General features: G+C 36.4%; 1 protein-coding gene across 1 annotated transcript; it reads left to right on the forward strand.

Moving 5' to 3' along the window:
• Positions 1 to 6,372: 6,372 nt before the first annotated feature.
• Positions 6,373 to 8,404, forward strand: LOC145679778 (uncharacterized). Its single transcript, XM_081750333.1, has 2 exons — positions 6,373 to 8,209; positions 8,311 to 8,404. Exon 1 carries the CDS (start codon positions 6,412 to 6,414, stop codon positions 7,918 to 7,920), a length of 1,509 nt encoding a protein of 502 aa, XP_081606459.1. The 5' UTR covers positions 6,373 to 6,411; the 3' UTR covers positions 7,921 to 8,209; positions 8,311 to 8,404.
• Positions 8,405 to 20,364: the final 11,960 nt, after the last annotated feature.

Genomic DNA, 20,364 nt, shown 5'->3' on the forward strand with positions numbered 1-20,364 from the left:
GACCCTACGATATTTGAAATTCGTTCCCTTTTACGGGTAAGATGAGTGTTTATGATTGGCTGATAGAGGTCACGTGATCTTAGACCATGCGATATTTGAAATTCGTTCCCTTTTTATGGGTAAGATGAATCCTTTGGTACCACGATGATAGAGGTCACGTGATCTTAAGCCCTGTGACTTTTGAAATTCGTTTCCTTTTTTACGAGTAAGATGAGTGCTTTGGTACCTCGATTCTGATTGGCCGACAGAGGTCACATGATCTTAGACCCACCACACACCCCATGAGTGAAATATAGAGCGATATGTCGGTGATCCTGTATTTTAGAATTTTGTTCCCTTTTTATGGTTATCCTTAAAGTTCCCATGAAGGGTTCAACCTCCTCCTTAAATAACCCTTTTTGGTATCATGATATTGTACTGAAGTTTACATTAAATATTATCGTTCTCTTTGACAGATAAGATGATTACCAGCTTTCTTACCTTGATGGAGATCATGTCCTTGAATTAGTTGCCTATGTCTCTGGAAGTAACAATGGTGAAAGAGGGGTGTCGCTTGTAGATTTCTTATAACACATTGTTGTGAGTTTAAGCGATTTATTGCTCAGTAAGCGCTTCATTAATGGAAACAGTGTTGCCAGATTTTTCTTACCGAAACTGCTCCGATTCTTTTCGAAACGGTTCCACAGAGTACAAGAAATTATAAACTAAAAAATTTTTCGAACTAAAAAAATTTCAAAACTAAAAAAATTTAAACAAAAATTTTCGAACTAAAAAATTTTGAAACAAAAAAGTTTCAAACAAAAAATTTTCGAACCCAAAAAAAATTTTCGAACTAAAAAAATTGAAACAAAATTTTGTCGAACTAAAACATTTTTAAAAACAAAAGTTTCGAACTAAAGATGTAAATCACATCTAAAAATTTTCAAATCAAACTTTTTATCGAACTAAACTTTTAAAATTTTCGAACTAGAAATTTAAACCAAGTTTAAGAAAAAATCCTAAGAAATGTTTTTTTCAGGAATCGAACTCAGGTCTTTCAAACCAAAGATGTGTATGCTAACCGCTTAAATGAATTCGGTTTTAATCGATCTTGGTGGGTTTCGAACCATGGTCCTTGAAAAGGATACACATATACTTTAAGAAAATAAATCTGACAGTGTAACGCTTCTCAAATCAAACTTTTTATCGAACTAAACTTTTAAAATTTTCGAACTAGAAATTGAAACCAAGTTTTAGAAAAATTCTAAGAAATGTTTCTCCAGGAATCAAACTCAGGTCTTTCAAACCAAAGATGTGTATCCTAACCGCTTAGCTATGAATGAATTCGGATTTAATCATGCTTGGTGGGTTTCGAACCATGGTCCTTGAAAAGGATACACTTATACTTTAAGAAAATAAATCTGACAGTGTAACGCTTCCGTTCGTGGATTAAAATAAAATGCTGATAGACTTCTTTGTGTGACGACATAGAAGCACATATGATTGAAAAAATGCAAACGTCAGCGGATCGCATTACTTTAGTTTTACTACGAACGTGTCAGCATGATTCATGAAAAAAGCAAACATTGACATTCTCGTATGGAATATGATGAAAATGAAATGTCGTCACAGTTACGACAAGTAGTGACATGATCCTGACAGAAAGCATTTGGGATCAGAACTGTGATACTAGATGTTGTAACTATTGAGAAACTTGAATGACGTCACGATCGATTGTTACACATCGTTTTCGTTCGTGATTCATGACAAAAGCAGCGAGCGTTTTGATTGGTTCGTTGTGATGTCATTTTATAAATTTCCTCGTTTCTGATTGGTTGATGATGACATCGTTTTCACAACGACCTAAATAAAAATCTAAATTTCATTTTTCAAATCCTACATCGCTCTCAACTGTGAAGTGAAGAAGATCTGCTTTTTTAGAAGTGTCTTCATTTAAGCTTTACTGCACCGACTTTTTGTTCATTGAATTTGAGGTAAGTTCAGTGAGATTTTATTTGTCACCCAAGATTCGAAAATCATTTTTATTTTATATTTGTGGGGGTGGATCACTCATACACTGTTTTACTTTTAGTACGAAATATTTAGACTATGAAGGAATTAGTGGAATGGGAAAGTGGGAGTACGAATCAGGAACCCCCACACATTAGAAGTAAGCACGATAAATGATATGGTTTAGCGTCCCTTCAGCTTAATGTTGAATGTGAACTCCCGTCGGGAATTGAGCCATGGCCAGAAAATGTGTGCGCTTAGTTTTGAAAAGAATGCATTACAGAATATTAAAAACTATGTCTGAGAATAATATGGTTCGATACCCTTTGAAACCATTAGTGTCCCCTTCAGCTTAACGTGATATTCGAGCAACCGCCCCGGGATTGAACCTGGGCCAGAGGTGTGTACGTCAACCATTTAACTTAGTTTTGAAAAGAATGTATGATAACGCATGAGAATATTAAATTTCAGAAAAGGCTTGACAGCGATCCGATGTGAAAAGCAAACCCACCGAGGATTGAACCAGGACCTTCCACATCCGAAGCATGTACGCTAACCACTTAGCCACGAGTGCATGAATATGTGGTTAAAAGATTTACGCTATACAGATTTTGTTTTGACAATTACGTATGTGTTACGTTAATGGTTGGTGAATCTCTTCAACTTGCAAACGCATCATTTAAAGGTCGTTGTGAGTGGAAAAAAATGCTTACGCGTACTTTCTAACATCTCAGTACTGTTGAAACATTCATTCATTCATGCATTCTTTTTTTATCACTATAGAATGGTAGGTCAGTTACATGCTGATGTAACGGTCTCGAGTTTGACAGCAATAAAATACACATTTCAGTAACATAATTATTAAAAAAAAAAACTTTGATTTCTAGTACATGTGCTTTCATAATGAGATTCTGAACGCCCCGCCAGGGAATCAAACTCAGGACCTTTACATGAATTGCTTAGTTAAGAATTTATCATGAATGTTATGATTTCCTGGGCTAAGCGGTTAGCATACGTTCCTTTGGCGTGGGAGACCCGGGTTCGATTCCCGGCGGGAGCTCATGTGGTTCGGATTCCACGTTAATCAGTAGGTCCACGTCTCATATAGCCTCGCTGCTGAAAGGGACGCTAAACTAAAAATCAAAAAATCAACTCAAATTCACGCTGCTCAATTCCTTTTTTCCCATTACATATTTGTTTTACCGTACCTGTTTGTTTGTTTTCATTTTTTAATCATGGCCCAATCGGGTTTTACTGTTCGCAATGAAATCACTCGTCATTATAGACGATTTATGTACGTTTATGTATTATGAGGTGTACGTCAACCATTTAGCTTAGTTTTGAAAAGAATGTATGATAACGCGTGAGAATATTAAATTACAGAAAAGGCTTGACATGCCCCGACGTGGAAAGCAAACCCACCGAGGCTTGAACCAGGACCTTCCACGTCCGAACCATGTACGCTAACCGCTTAGTCACAATAATAATAAAAAAAAATACGCTATACAGATTTTGTTTCGACAATTACGTATGTGTATCGTTAATGTTTGATGAATCTCTTCAACTTGCAAACGCATCATTTAAAGGTCGTTGTGAGTGGGGAAAAAAAATGCTGACGCGTACTTTCTAACATCTCAGTACTGATGAAACATTCATTCATTTCATGCATTCTTTTTATCACTATAGAATGATAGGTCAGTTACATGCTGATGTAATGGTCTCGAGTTTGACAACAATAAAACACTCATTTCAGTAACATAATTATTTTTTTAAAAAAAACTTTGATTTCTAGTACGTGTGCTTTCATAATGAGATTCTGAACGCCCCGCCAGGGAATCAAACTCAGGACCTTTACATGAATTGCTTAGTTAAGAATTTATCATGAATGTTATGATTTCCTGTTTATCAGATGATTAAGATTTTTCTTTCTTCTTTTCTTTTGTAGTAAATTCACGCTGCATAATTCCTTTTTTCCCATTACATATTTGTTTTACCGTACCTGTTTGTTTGTTTTCTCCTTTTATTAACATGGCCGAATCGGGTTTTACTGTGCGCAATGAAATCACTCGTCATTATAGACGATTTAACATTGAGGGCAGAATGCTCGAAATTCAATTCAACGCACCGCCCGCAGGAACCGATATCATACAGTATGTACATAATAGTTTCCAAGCAATGCTAGACCATTTGTTAGCCAATGTCGACGATGAGGCGATGGTTGGTTTATCGGTAATATCACCACGGAATACCAATAAACCATTTTGGGTGAGTTTTCGCCAAGCACGAAACTTGACACTGGAAACGATGTGGGCCTCATTCGAAAGAGTGTTACAAAGTAACAATGCATTTCTCCTGCACGAGCCATTCACCGTTCATTTTCATCGTGTGGATATTCCACGTGGCTATGGCGGTTTGCGGCAAGGAGTACTTCAAAACGAAGAATTGTTACGTAGCAAGCGAGGGATTGTACGTGTAAAAAATCAAGATTCAAGGTGCCTGGCGTACGCCCTTGTTATTGCTATTGGCCTGAAGGCATACAAGAATGTAGATATGCAACGATATTGGCAATATCAACGTCAATCGAAATGTATTGTGGACGATGAAGTGAATGCGTTATGTGCAAATGCAGGAGTGAATTTGGATCATGGTGCCAGTGTAAATGAAATTCGACAATTCCAGGCATACCTCAAAGAATATAAAATTACAGTGTATACCAGTTTCACAGGTCATGACATCATGTACGAGGGGCCCAACGACGAAAATCGCACTCCCATAAATTTGATTTGTTTGGCTGGCCATTTTGACATCATCCAATCTTTAACTGCTTGTTTTGCAACCAAGTTCTACTGTGAAGCGTGCCATAAAAAGTATAGTGAACGTAACAGACATGTGAAAAATTGTCCTGTAACATGCTCCAAATGTCTACAGAGAGCTCTATGCGACAAGAACCAAACGCTGATATTATGCAACGACTGCAATCGTCAATTTTACGGCGAACAATGTTTTAACAATCATCGTAATATTGTATATCATCAAGGGGAACCTGTATGCAAAATGGTGAAGCAATGTACTAAATGCTACAGAGTATATTCTTTTGTACGAAGTGGACAACGACTTCATGATTGTAATGAGATCTTTTGCAATGTTTGTAAGAAGATTGTTCCAGGATCCCATCAATGTTTTATGCTTCCTGATCGACAATGCTTGAAACCTGGTGTTCCTTCACTCATGCACGCAAAGAAAGCCTTGTTGATATTCTATGATATAGAATCTATGCAGGACACGAATATTGGCGATAATACGTATGTACACATTCCAAATTTATTGGTTGCACAACAAGTATGTTATGCATGTGTTGAAAACGATAATATCCAGCAGTCTTGCAGTACGTGTGGTCAGCGCCAGCATATTTTCCAAGGAGACGATCCAGTTTATAATTTTCTCCAGTACTTGCGGGAACGTCGTCCCAATATAAATAGGATTTTTTGTGTTGCGCACAACGCTAAGGGATACGATGGACATTTCATCCTAAAGACCATGGTAGAACAATGCCAATGGAGACCTGACGTCATATTAAATGGGACCAAGATACTGAGTTTAACGTTGAATAATCTGACGTTCATTGACTCGTTGAACTTCCTACCTATGGCATTAAGTAAATTGTCAAAAGCGTTCAATTTACCCGCAACCAAAGGCTACTTCCCGCATTTCTTCAACACCAAGGAGAATCAATCGTATATTGGACCACTTCCAGAAACGAAGTATTATGGTGCAGATGAAATGGCCGTCGAAGACAGAAACAAGTTCATGCAGTGGTACAACGATCATCGTAATGACACGTTTGATTTTCAGAAAGAAATTCTCAAGTATTGTATTCAAGATGTCAATGTACTGCGACAAGCATGCGTTTCGTTTATGACGTCATTTGAAACAGAAACCAAAGTGAATCCCTTCTTGGAGACGATCACGATTGCCAGTGCTTCCAATTTAGTATTCCGCCGGAATTTCCTTAAACCCAACACCATAGGAATTCTACCGGCACATGGCTATCGATGGAGAAGTACCCAATCGATCGCTGCAATGCAATGGCTGGCCTACATTGAAAAAACCGAAGAAAAACAAATCTTACATGCGGCCCGACAAAAAGAAGTGTTTATTGCGGGATTCCATGTTGATGGTTACTACCAAGATCCTGAGACGTTAGAGGAGCACGTCTACGAGCATGCCGGCTGCTTTTACCACGGGTGTAAATTATGTTTTACTACAGGCCGTAATCAGCCCATCTACAGCAATCCAGAAGACACTATGGAATTCCGTTATGAACGAACGCAACGCAAAAATGCAAGACTGCGTGAATTGGGGTACATTGTACCTGAAATGTGGGAGTGCGAATTTAATCAGTTCTTAAAACAAAATCCTGCAATGGCGACGTATCTGAAGAATCACCCGTACATGAACCGCAGACCATTAAATCCAAGAGATAGCTTTTTTGGAGGAAGGACCAATTGCGTGAAATTGTACCACCAAGTCGACGAAAAAGCGGGGGAAGTAATAAAATATTTCGATATTGTCTCACTTTATCCTTACATCAATAAGTGTGCTAAATACCCTGTAGGCCATCCTAGAATTTATCTACAGGGTGATGAAAATATACCACCAATAAATAAAGTCAATGGTTTAATCAAAATGTCGATATTACCAAGTCGCCATCTTTATCATGGTCTCCTGCCTTACCGATGTAACAAGAAACTACTCTTTCCACTGTGTGCTGCGTGTGCCGAAGAAATGAACCCAGACCCTACAGCAACGTGTACACACAACGATCAGGAGCGATGCCTCACTGGAACATGGGTATCATATGAAATCCAGAAAGCAGTAGAATTAGGATATCAACCGGTGGAAATTTTTGAAATTTGGGATTATGACATTGAACAATATGATCCCATCACGAAAACAGGTGGCTTGTTCACGGAATATATCAATACATTTTTAAAATCAAAAATGGAAGCGTCTGGCTGGCCTAGTTCCTGTGTGACCGAAGAAGACAAATCAAAATTCATACAAACCGTCCTGGAGCGTGAAGGTATTGCATTGGATCCGTCCAAAATTGAAAATAATCCTGCACGAAGAAGTTTATCTAAGCTTTGTGGGAACTCTCTATGGGGAAAGCTTTGCCAAAGATCAAACTTTAGCCAGACCACAATTATTGATCGGCCGGAAGAATTTTATGAAAAACTCACTTCCCCCGACATTAAACTCCATCAAATTGTACCCATCAATGATACGATGTTGTATGCGTTCTGGGAGTACAATGAACATGTGCCTGTTCAAAACCGAAACACCAATGTCGTGTTAGGTGCATTTACAACATGTCAGGCACGTCTGGAACTGTACAAGTACCTGGAAATGTTGCAGGAACGTGTTTTATATTTCGACACGGATTCTGTAATATTTACGGAGAAGCCCGGGGAGCCAACCATTGAACCTTCAACGTACTTGGGATGCTTATCGAATGAGATGGAGTCTTACGGACCACGAGCATACATCAAGACATTTGTCAGTGGAGGACCAAAAAATTACAGCCTAGAAATATACAATCCGGATACCAACGTCACCAGTTACATATGCAAAATTAGAGGATTTACATTAAATTACAATGCAGGACAACAATTAAATTTCAACACGCTAAAAGAAATGATTACAAATCAATGCCGTGGACAAGTCACCATCACTATCCCCCATAAGATATGCAGGACCAAAGACCATACCATCGTCACACGCAAAGAAGAAAAAATGTACAGTATCCAGTACACAAAACGTCGATTTAAAGAATTCAATTCCTATGATACGGTTCCGTACGGGTACGTTAAAAAACAGAAGATGGAACTGGAAAAAGAAGAAGATGAAGAAAAAACTGTAAATACCCAATAAGGCCGCCATTTCTTTTTTCCTTTTCCTTTTCTTCTTTCCCTTCCTTAACCACAAAGCAGCAACACCAAGAAGAAAATGAAGTACCCACAAGAGTTCATAAATCACCACCAACACCATCAGTGGAAGAAATGCAGTCATCTCGTACCGAAGGAGGAACCTTGACCATAAAGGAGCAACACCAAGAAAAATGCAGTACCCAGAAGAGTTCATAAACATCCATCGGTGAAAAAAATGCAGTGATCCTGTACCCGAGGAGGAAGATGAACCTAAACAGATCCATCATTTACGAGTAAGTTTTATTTCTCTCTTATCAATATTGACTCATTTTTATTGTTTCAGAAAAAAAAGAAATTCTTAAAGTAATCCGTCGTTTCTTCTTTTTCTTTACAGGATACGGCTACAAGATTCGAAGATGATGACGCGTCCAACATATTCATTAACTAGATCCTGTATTTATTATGTTAATAAACATGTATGAGAAGACCACATACCTTTCGTTAAATACAACAAGTTGAAAAAAAATATGTTTTATTATTTCTTGAAACCCTGAACACTTGTTTTCAAATCATGGTAATCTTGAAAATTTAAGGTGAAAAATATATTCAAGATTTGGTTTACACGATTTTGTTCGAAAAATAATTAAAGAATTTTTAGTGTCCAAAATTTGATTTTTAATTTAGTTCGAAAAATTTTTAATTTGAAAATTTTCAAATGTGGTTTACATCTTTAGTTCGAAACTTGTTTTTAAAATTGGTTCGAAATTTTTTTAAAATTTTTAGTTCGAAAAATTTTGATTTGAAAATTTAGTTCGAAAGTTTTTAGTTTAAAAATGTTTTAGTTCGACAAAATTTTGTTTCAATTTTTTTAGTTCGAAAATTTTTTTGGGTTCGAAAATTTTTTGTTTGAAACTTTTTTGTTTCAAAATTTTTTAGTTCGAAAATTTTTGTTTAAATTTTTTTAGTTTTGAAATTTTTTTAGTTCGAAAAATTTTTTAGTTTAAAATTTCTTGTACACTGCGGAACCGTTTCGAAAAGAATCGGAGCAGTTTCGGTAGAAAAAAATCTGGCAACACTGTTTCCATTAATGAAGCGCTTACTGAGCAATAAATCGCTTAAACTCACAACAATGTGTTATAAGAAATCTACAAGCGACACCCCTCTTTCACCATTGTTACTTCCAGAGACATAGGCAACTAATTCAAGGACATGATCTCCATCAAGGTAAAAAAGCTGGTAATCATCTTATCTGTCAAAGAGAACGATAATATTTAAGGTAAACTTCAGTACAATATCATGATACCAAAAAGGGTTATTTAAGGAGGAGGTTGAACCCTTCATGGGAACTTTAAGGATAACCATAAAAAGGGAACAAAATTCTAAAATACAGGATCACCGACATATCGCTCTATATTTCACTCATGGGGTGTGTGGTGGGTCTAAGATCATGTGACCTCTGTCGGCCAATCAGAATCGAGGTACCAAAGCACTCATCTTACTCGTAAAAAAGGAAACGAATTTCAAAAGTCACAGGGCTTAAGATCACGTGACCTCTATCATCGTGGTACCAAAGGATTCATCTTACCCATAAAAAGGGAACGAATTTCAAATATCGCATGGTCTAAGATCACGTGACCTCTATCAGCCAATCATAAACACTCATCTTACCCGTAAAAGGGAACGAATTTCAAATATCGTAGGGTCTAAAATCACGTGACAGCTATCAACCAATCAGAAACACACATCTTACCCGTAAAAGGAAACGAACATTAAAAATCCCGGGTGAGGGATTTTCCCCGCAGGTGACTCATGACGTCATACCACGTGACCTGGAAAGTTTGAATTTCCCGCGTGGGCGGGGCCTAACGTCACGTGACCTCTCTCAGCCAATCAGAATCGAGGTACCAAAGCATTCATCTTAGCCGTAAAAGGGAACGAATTTCAAAAATCCTGGTCATAAAAGAGAGTGAGGATGAGTCATTCGCGCCAACGGGGACCCCTACTACTATGCTTTTGCGTCCAATGCTCTACTTGCCACCGAAACGCCTCTTCTGTCTGTCTTTGCATCCCAACTCTATTGTGCTTTTGTCAGTGGTACAGTTCCCGATTTTCATTAAAGATTCTTCAAAATGTTTACGAATATCAAATGAACAAAAGTGAAGTGTAATCTCTTGCAACAAGTAAAGAAACTTTAAACGAATATATCAATTTATTTCAAGATTGGACACTACACAAAACTTATGCCAAGTCTATAGGAGAACTGATAATTTGCAGCAGCTGGGTACCTAAGAAAATGTTAAACCGGATAAATCAATTGAACAAACCGGCATTCTTCAAATTGCCAACTTGTCAAGAGATTGGGAACTTTGGGGGGGAGGCTCCCCCTTTACCCCCCCTTAACGACGCTCCTGGTGGTGTGATACTGATGCGAACATAAAAAAATCAGTGATCCATTGTAAGATTCTTATGTATTGTAGTGTGATGCTGATGCGAACATAAACAATCAGTGATCCAATGTATGGTTCTCATGTATTGTAGTGTGATGCTGATGCGAACATAAAAAAATCAGCGATCCAATGTATGATTTTCTTTATTGTAGTATGATGCTGATGCGAACATAAAAAATCAGTGATTCAATGTACGATTCTCATGTACTGTGGTGTGATACTAATGAAAAATGTAGATATTACGTATCTTTGTTCAAAATGGAATGCTGTGAGAGAAAAAGTAATTTTGTTGTCAGTTTGTAACAGTGTCTTCACTGAATGAATAAAAATATAGGCCTAAATCATTACATGCATTTCTGTTTCTTATTTAATTTATACTAAACATTGTTTACTCATTGTTCATTATCCTAGTAAAATGATATTTTGCTTTGTGGAACATAATGAGGTGCCATCCAAAACAGTATCAGAAATACCAACTCCTGACTATAAATAAAACTTACCATCGGAAAATCATTAAAAAAAAGCACACACTGTACTGCTCCAAGGAGATAATAATAATAATAATAATAATAATAATAATAATAATAATAATAATAATAATAATAATAATAATAATATATCGTATGTAATTAAGAATCACACTTTCATCTACATTTTCCATTAATACAGATACTTATCTTTGTACATTATTTCTTACATACCTACGTAGTATAGGTTAAAAAAAAAATAATTTAGATATAAATGTTATTATGTAGTCATTGTATATTTATTTCAATATGTTTTAGAGTAGCTTGGTTACAGTTCAAATTTTGTATTAATAATTTTGTATTTATGCTATACTTTATTATTAAATCTTTTTATAAGTATTATTTAGATTTTAAAATATTCTTATTGAGAATTATATATATATATATATATATATATATATATATATATATATATATATATATATATATATATAAACTCAGTCATATTGAAATCTGAGGGGGACATTCTCCCTTGCCCCGGCTCCTCCCTATATCACGCTCGAGTTTGAAACATCAAAACTTCTTTAAACCTGATTTAGTTCCATCTCAACATTTTCCTCCACCATAGGACTGGTACCGAACGATTGACATTTGTTTTGTCCTTTCGTTTATTGCCTTTGCGCCACTCACCCTCCTGCAGAGTTATCCACTCCCTCCTGCTTCCTGTATGCTTCCAAGGTCTTCACGAAAAGGCATGGTTCTTCTGTTCTTCACGGGGTGAGGAGAGTGAGGAAGCTTGACCATACCAGAGGGGGAGATGGATTTCACTTTGCTGATCACAGACGGAAAACGAATGACACAATAATTTTGAATAAAGTACTTCGCTCCTTTCGTGTTAATGAATATACGAATTAAATAATTATGTTTCTTGTGCTTGAACTTTTCAAATGAAGACTACTTCTGTGGTGGTCTTGATCAAAATTCATGAATTTACGTCTATTTTGGCGTTTGTGATGTTCGAAAAATTGACAACTTTAGGATAATAATAATCAGCGGCGGCTGGTACTATATGTTGCATGGTTGTGCAACCGGATATTTTTTAATACTAAAACTATTTTTAAGTATTAAAGTAGTGTATTAGTAAAAAATAAACCTCTGCTCTTGAGCGCAAAACAGTATTGATGCATTTCTGAAAAAAAGCCAATTAAAAAACGGAAAGAAAGTGAGAGATTTACATTTCCGGTGGCAGCGAACGTTGCCACTGGAAGCAGTAACATTGAGCATATGGCAGCGAGCTCCTATCTCTTAACATGGGGAAGTGGATTTATTCTTGCATCGCTCCTATCTTCCCCTATTGGTCTCATGCGGTTGCCTTTCTTACCGCAACTGGTCAGCTTCTGTAATAGTTACGAATTCCTCCGCTTAGCAGCGCTTGACTCAATTGATAGGGTGAGCGAGATACAGACGCTTGGAAGAAAGAAGTTATTCACAAAACAAACTCGCAAAGAACAAATATAAGTCTGGTGGTAGCAGGGACGGATCCAGGCTGAAAGTTTGGGGGGCGGTCGTTCGAAGTCAATAGATTTTATTTAACATTTATAATACAAAGGTGAAAATTCTTGGGATAAGATTTATTTAAAAAAAAAAAAAAACTATTCTGGGGGGTCGATCGAGTCTCGAAGAAGAACATGTCTTACTACTGGTCTAATTCCTAGCTCTGTGTCTTTCGTGCACATGATTCTGTGTTCGATTTCCGGCGGAGAGCATAAATTAATATCAAATCATTCACTTCCAATACTCATCTGTCTTCTTTAGCCTAATTTGCTGGAATGTTAAACTACTTTATTATTATTTTTTTTCCATTTTCGAAGGAAAACATCTTAGATTTCATGCTTCTTTACAGACAAAAATACGTGGTTTCTGAAAATGGACTTTTTGTACCGTATATTTATACAAAGAAATGCTAACAAAATGCATATTGTCGGAGGAGAGAGGTGTTTCTGGACCCTAAAGAAAATAAAGCGAAAAATATTTGCGATAGCGATGCTTTCTATTCAGAGAAACTTGGCGAGCAGCATTTCATATTTCAATAAAGTCATAGAAAAATGTGAAGCCCAAAAGATGGAAGAGAAGATGGACCTTCCATTCTAAAATAATGCATAGTTTATATAATTAAATACTTTTGTTTAACTGCGTGCATGCAATTTTCTTGCTTTTTTTTCTTCTTTTCGGATTAACGCCATCATCCATGGTTTACAGCACATACTATATATTCGATTTATCTCGTGTTCAATAACATGAGTGTAGAGGTTTTGTATATAAATAGTGTATAAACGTACATTGATAGTACATTAAATCAATATTAGAGAAATAATTTACAATAACATACAAATAGAGCTTAAAAGACTTTCCTCTTCATATTTCCTGAATATTTTTGGATAAGACTCAAGAATGCTGGGGGAGGGGAACACTTGCGCGTACCTACATACCTTTATATTGCAACATTGCAACCGGTGCTTGTACAGACTACGAGCCGCTACTGATAATAATAGCAGAACTAAACAATAAATTAGCAAAATGTATCAAGACCACCCTTCATTCAACCTTCAACTTGCTCTCCTCAAATTTTGATGAAGATTGGTTGTGTGAATTGGCTTCAAGGATGAAAGGAGATAACCTCTATTTCGCATTTTACAGAGAGGGGTGATACAGACTCTTAATGCAAAGTTAAATATAATGACTGGGATGAAGAAATTCGGAAATAGGCCAGAATTGGTTCTACTTACTTAGAAGCTTTTTACTTCTGCTAAGTCTGCCTACCGTAACTACAAAGAATACTTTGAAAACCCAGGAAAGGAGGAAGCTCAAAAAGAAGAAGTAAAGAAGAAACAAAAGAACAAACAAAGAAAGAGGTAATGGAGAAATTGACAAAGAAAAATAGGGGCATGATGAGATTTTGGTCACTTTTTCGTGTGCTTTTGGCCATTTTTGGTCACTTTTCAACTATTTACAAGAGATTAGACCATTAGGAGCCCTGGTATTATTAAAATTAGGGTATATTGAAGAAGACAAAACAGAAAGATACAACATATTTGTAAATTGAAAAACTGGATTTCTGGAAAACAACTAAATCAATGAATAATTTTCTTATTTTCAGAGCCAATAACGTAGCCAGGAAGAGGCAGAAACGGAGATTAAGAGATCAAATAAAATTACAAAAATTAACGTTAATAACAGAGTTAGAATATTAAAATAATGCAATTGGAACTATGTACAGTATTAATTACTAAACGAATGTGATTTCAGCATGGGACAAGGGATTTTTTTCAATTAATATTTTGAAAAAAAAAAAATCACCCACTAAAACTTGCTGGGGTGAATAAATTGAAATAATAGCAGAAATTTGCAAAATAATTAGACTACAATAATTCGTATGTAATGAATTCACATGTAATTACTATTTAAAATAGTGGAGGTTAATTCCTAATACAGTGAAACCTCTCTTAACGGGCATATCTCAATTGTGGACACCTTCGTATGAGGACAAACTTTCTTATTCTTCCATGCAATAAATATGTGTGGTGTGGTGTTATAAGAGAGAACCCTTCCTTTTAGAGACACCTCTCATTTACGGACAAATAATCGGTTCCATCGATGTCCGTTTTGAGAGGTTTCACTGCATTACTTAGTTTAATAATAATAATGAATTCTCAAATGTGTGAACTTACTTTATTGAACCTACCACTGCGAAGAGCTGATATTATTATTATTATTATTATTATTATTATTATTATTATTATTATTATTAGTAGTAGTAGTAGTAGTAGTAGTAGTAGTAGTAGTAGTAGTAGTAGTAGTAGTAGTAGTAGTAGTAATAGTAGTAGTAGTAGTAGTAGTAGTAGTAGTAATAGTATTGCAATAGTTGCGTAGGTAACAAAACATACTGTTTTCTTGTTTGAGTTGAGAGCACACACCCCCTTTTATTTTGAACACCCCCCAAGTAAAAATTTCTGGCGTACTTACTGTTTCCGATATAATGAAATGTATTGTTTTGTAGATAAAAATTACACGATCCTTCGAACCCGCTATAGAAATATGTACTACCAGAGATAACATACATCAATAACCGCCAAAAATTTAGCCGAAGCCCAGCGTTACGAAAATCAGTAGAAAGAGTAATGTTTCCCAGAGTGACTTCGATAGTTACTGATAATGAAAACATGAATACAGGAGAACACAAAGGAATGTGGAAATTGTTAACTGATGAAAGAGTTGCTTCAGGTGAAACGTTGCCTCTGTTGAAAATTTGATGTGTTGCCCATCGCATTAATTTAGCATGGAAAGATATCACCAAGAATGTCCAAGAAGTTTCATCTCTCATATAAGCGGCATCTGGACTGTGTGCTTTCTATCACTCTTCAGAGCAGCGAACGAAAGTTTAACGATGGTAGCTTCAGAAAATAACTTAGAAGTTTTGCACTACCCAGAATATTTTGACGTCAGGTGGACAAAATTTTCATTCAGTATGCTCACTACTCGCCTTTACTTGTAAACGGAAAGCCATGTATGTAATGAAGCCAATGGTCATCTGCGTAAATGGATAGAAGTAGATCGCCTTCATCTTCTGTGTCTTGTGACAGACACTCTATGTTTTCAAGAACTGCCAGCAGAAGTTTGAGAGTGATGAAATGTTTCTTTTGGACATAATAACAAATAAAAATAGAAGTGTAGCACAATTGAAGAATATGAAAGAGAAACCTCTGTTAGGCGGGTGGGAAAAAACGTTTTTAAACGAACGTGTGCAAGAGAACGTCAACGGAGAAATACAGTACTCATTACATAGTATTCAACTTCATCGTAACACACGTCGCAATAAATCCCATAATATGTCAGTGAGAAAAGAGATTTTACAGTAGTACGCTACGAAGTCCTGGATTCCATAATTAACTTTGTTAGTCAGCGTTTGCTGTATGAAGACAGTACAGCTCACAGATGACGAGAAGAACCCTAAAACAGGAAAAGCGAGGAAAGGTCAACGACACGGTCAGTCCATTTTCGGTTTTTGAGGTGTGGTCTATACTTAGATGTCGTCTGCTACTCCGGGTAGTTATCTGTGTGCTATTCCGTGGTGTCATTTGAAACCTCCGTGTGAAAAGTGGGCGAGCCCATACCTACGTCACACTACTTCTGCTAGGATCCTTCTCGTCATCTGTAAGTTGTATTGTTGCTTTGGAGCCTTTGCGTGTTTTGCAAGAGGATGTAACTGATGATGCCCTAAAAGAATGCCACAAAGTTATTTGTCTTGATACAGATTTTTTGCAGTTCGCAATGCAATATAGAGAGGCATAATCGTGCAGTATGTTGAAAGGTCTGGACGCTAAAAGCCTTCTCATGAAAATCTGTGGAAATCAGTCATTTCATGCTCTGTCAACAAGTCTAGCCCGAGTTGTTCCTTCGAAATCATCTTCTTCCGATGTTGAAAGACTTATATTATAAGTGACTATAACATAATGAAAACAGATAATAGACTGTCTTTAGCTCCCACTACTGTGAAAAATTACCTTCACGTTAATATAAATATGGGTCCGTTGCAAGATTTTAGCCCAACCCCTTCTGTTATGAAATGGCTGGCCAGAAAGAAAAGGCGTTTTGAAGTTGGTAGGAAGTCAAAGGAACAGCCCTGGTATAACGGTGTATTTGCCTCGGTAGAAAACAGACTGAGACAGCGTGATGATCACGGAAAAATTACAGTGAAATTCTTATGTAAGAAAAAGTGACTTTTTTCTTCCAGTGTGACTATTTTTCTTATCGGTTTGTTTCCTGTATTTTATGGTTTAATACAATACAATTAAATATGTATCCTAATGTGCCTTTAATTTTGTTTGCTCTGGATGCCAAAATTTTCCTTAATAATAATAATAATAATAATAATAATAATAATAATAATAATAATAATAATAATAATAATAATAATAATAATAATAATATTTTTTGGTCGCAGGTAAACATGATGTACTGGACAGAATACTGATTATATGTCTAAACAAATGCTGACTAAACTAGTTTTTCTATACTATATAAAATTTTTACCAGTGTGGAGCTGTGATTTCGTTGAATTTTAGGCCCTGGGAAGAGGGGTGTGTATTGGCAGCATAATAACCAGTGATCTACCGAATTATTTAACTGCCTTTTGTTTTACTTCTTCTCTCTTTTTCTTTCTTTTTTTATTGTTTTTATTATTTTTTTTCCTGAGAGGGCCTAGGTCGCAATTGCAGCCTAGCTGCCCTGGTCAGTCCGTCCCTGCATAGACGTTCGCTGCAGAAATGTCCAGAAAAACTCATTGAGGATAGTGAGCTGAAACAGCGGCAAGCGCCAATTTGAGCTAGCATGACCCTAATTGAGATTATGGAGCTTTTTTCAGGATAGTGAGCCTGAACCCGTGCGAGTCTTGAGTAAGCTCCGGTTACAAAATGACCATTTCTCTTCCCTGTATTCTTTGAGGTGGATAAGCAGTATGAGCAGTAGCGTACACAGAAGTTCATCACGGGAAAGTTAAGCTTCCAAGTTCATATTTTTTCAAGATTTTCGTATAAACGAGGAGTGATCAGAAAGTAAGATTACAAAGTCTGCAGTGAAACGTTATATATTATTTTATACAACTAATACAGAAACAGTAGTATACACATTAAGTTATTTTTCTCCATATTAGTTGAACACTTATCGCATCGTGGGGTGAGTTTGAAGATTCCCTCCTGGTAAAAATCCTGTCTTTGCGTATTTAACCACGTTCTCACGAGGTGTTTCATCTCCTCGTCTGAAGCGAAGCGACGGCCTCCTAGGTGCTCCCTCAAGTGCAGAAACAGGTGAAAGTCCTCATATAATATGGTAAATGTATAGTTTTTAGTATCATCTTGATGAAGGGGATTAAAATCTGGATCTCTCCATCTGAATACATCACTGCAATGAACTTGGATTTTCTTGGGATATATTTAGTTTCCGCGTATTTTTAAATCCCATCAATTATTTTCAAAGAGTTGTGTAAGAGCCAAGGACGCGGGTCGAGAGAGACGCGTCCCCCCAATAGTTTGAAATACAAAATATTCAATATTTTATTCTAATTTAATTTATTTACTAACGACAGAATAACATAAATAATAGGCCTAATAATAATAATAATATTTATTTGGAATATAATATTCAGGCTGTGAAACAATTACAACAGAGTTCTTGATATACCTTAGGGGATCCGTAAAGATAAGCAGAAAGGTATCAAATGGAATCGAAGATAATAAACAGGTTGGCCTAGGTAGTACTATTTAAATCACTTTCTTTGATTCCCCCCAAATTTTACATACCAAAGACGCCAGTGGTCAGAGCTATTGTTAAAGTTTCTATGGAAGCACTGCATTCATACAATTACGACACGTAAGTGCGTACTATCTAACTGAAGAAATTAATTCTCCTATCAATATTAAATTGCCAACATTAACGTTACCATTAATATGTAATCTCTAAATTAAACCGTCTCACTCGACCTACATGTGTGATTTCAATACGATGTCTTATAAACAAATTCACTCTCGTTCTACGTAATGATAACTCGCAAGTGGTGATCATTGTTTCTCTCTGTCTCGTATACCGTTGTTAAATCTCCAAGCCCATTTGCTCAACTGATCGTGTTTATATTCACAAGGGGTGGGACAACATTGTGTTTCTGCTTTTTTTTTTTTTTTTTTTAAGGAGTTCTCTCATTTTCTCATTCCACCAATTCATTCCTATTATTTCTTCATTCATTTTCTGTCTTTTCGTTTTGAGAATGGAGAGATTAGAAAAAATTCTAGACAGTATGCTTTTATCTTTAAAACAAGCGAAATAAAAGTAAGGGACAAACTTGCACTCATTTCCTTGCACTGATGTAGTAGTATAAATGTAAAAACTTAAAAGAAAGTTTAAAAAACTTGTTATATTAATATAATTTACTTCACTCTGATATCATTAGAAACCTAATCAAGGTTTGTTATTTGAATATTTTAACATAAATATAAACCATAACCTTCTTTTCAAACTGTCGGGCACAGTGGCTCCAGTCGGAATGCCGGGAAGCACATGTTCATTCCGGTACGATCCCGAAAATTCCAGGACGCATAGCAACCCTAGATTAGAGGAAAGCTCAAAGTTTCTCATTTTACATCAAACGTCCTACCAGTGATGAAGTTTAAGTCTATAAGGCAACCGTAGTACATCAACTAATATTTTCCATAAGTAGAAGCTTACGCAAACTATTTGCTGAGCAAAACTATATATTCACATAAAAAACTACTAAGAGACTATAGTAGATGGGGGGCACCTGACACCCGGTAGCTGAAAAATCGCCTTTTTTCCATGGTCTCCTGAGAGCAAGGACTCAATTTTCCACTGTCTCACGATACGCTATGACCCACGCCCCGTCAACTCATGGTCTTTTACGACCTCCATGTTAGGGGTGAATTTGTTCCCTTTTATGAGCACTTTTAAGGGGGTGTACTCGTTCCCTTTTATGAGCATATTTTCCAACCCCTATTTTAACATAGCAGAAATTATGAACACACTGCAGAACAGATAATACATAGCACAGCTAATAAAAGAGCATGGCATATTTTCCAACCCCTATTTTAACATAGCAAAAATTACACTGAGACTATGAACACACAACATTTTAGGGGTGTACTCGTTCTCTTTTATGAGCATATTTTCCAACCCCTATTATAATATAGCACAGATTGCATAGCAGATCTAATACGGCTTATTTTCCAACCTTTATTTTACTATAACAGAGACGGACATAGCACAGGGGGGTGTATTCATTTTCTCCACCCCTAATTGAACATAAGATTCATTCCCTTTTTAACCCCTACGAACATCAGACTACGTAACACACAGCAGAGCAGATAACAGATAAGAATACGTAACATAATAAGGGTGTATTCATTCTCTTTTATGAGCATATTTTCCACCCCTTATTTTAACATAGGAGATTTGTTCTCTTTTTCCACCCCTATTTGAACATAGCATATAATACATAAGTACTCGTTCTGTTAGAACCTTCCCTCCTCCTTTCTCATCCAGGGCTTGGGACCGGCAATGGCGGAGTTAAAAGGTTAGGTTATTCATTTTGTAGACATTTTAGCAGAGTTTAAAAAAAAATAACGACGTCTGGTTATTCACACACATATAATCTCATGTCAACCACCATCACGCATACATGGTTTACGGAGAACTTAATCTCGCGCCAGTGACCATCACACATACATGGTTTACGGAGAACTTAATCTCGCGCCAGTGACCATGGTTTACGGAGAACTTAATCTCGCGCCAGGGACCATCACACACTCGCTTTACGGAGAACTTAATCTCGCGCCAGTGACCATCTCATAAATGAATAGAGCATAATATCATTAGCATCAATAGTGGTAAGTGAAAATTTGTTTAAGAAATTGCGTAGTGAATAACCAGACGCACGGCATGTTAGATACAAAAAACAATAATGTCCACAAA

Source organism: Thermobia domestica, chromosome 2 (assembly GCF_964235325.1).
Source record: "Thermobia domestica chromosome 2, izTheDome1.hap1.1, whole genome shotgun sequence".
Lineage (NCBI taxonomy): Eukaryota > Metazoa > Arthropoda > Insecta > Zygentoma > Lepismatidae > Thermobia > Thermobia domestica.

Bases quoted from the DNA above. Each gene is read 5' to 3' on its own strand.
- LOC145679778 (XM_081750333.1), top strand. From the start codon at position 6,412: ATGGCGACGTATCTGAAGAATCACCCGTACATGAACCGCAGACCATTA.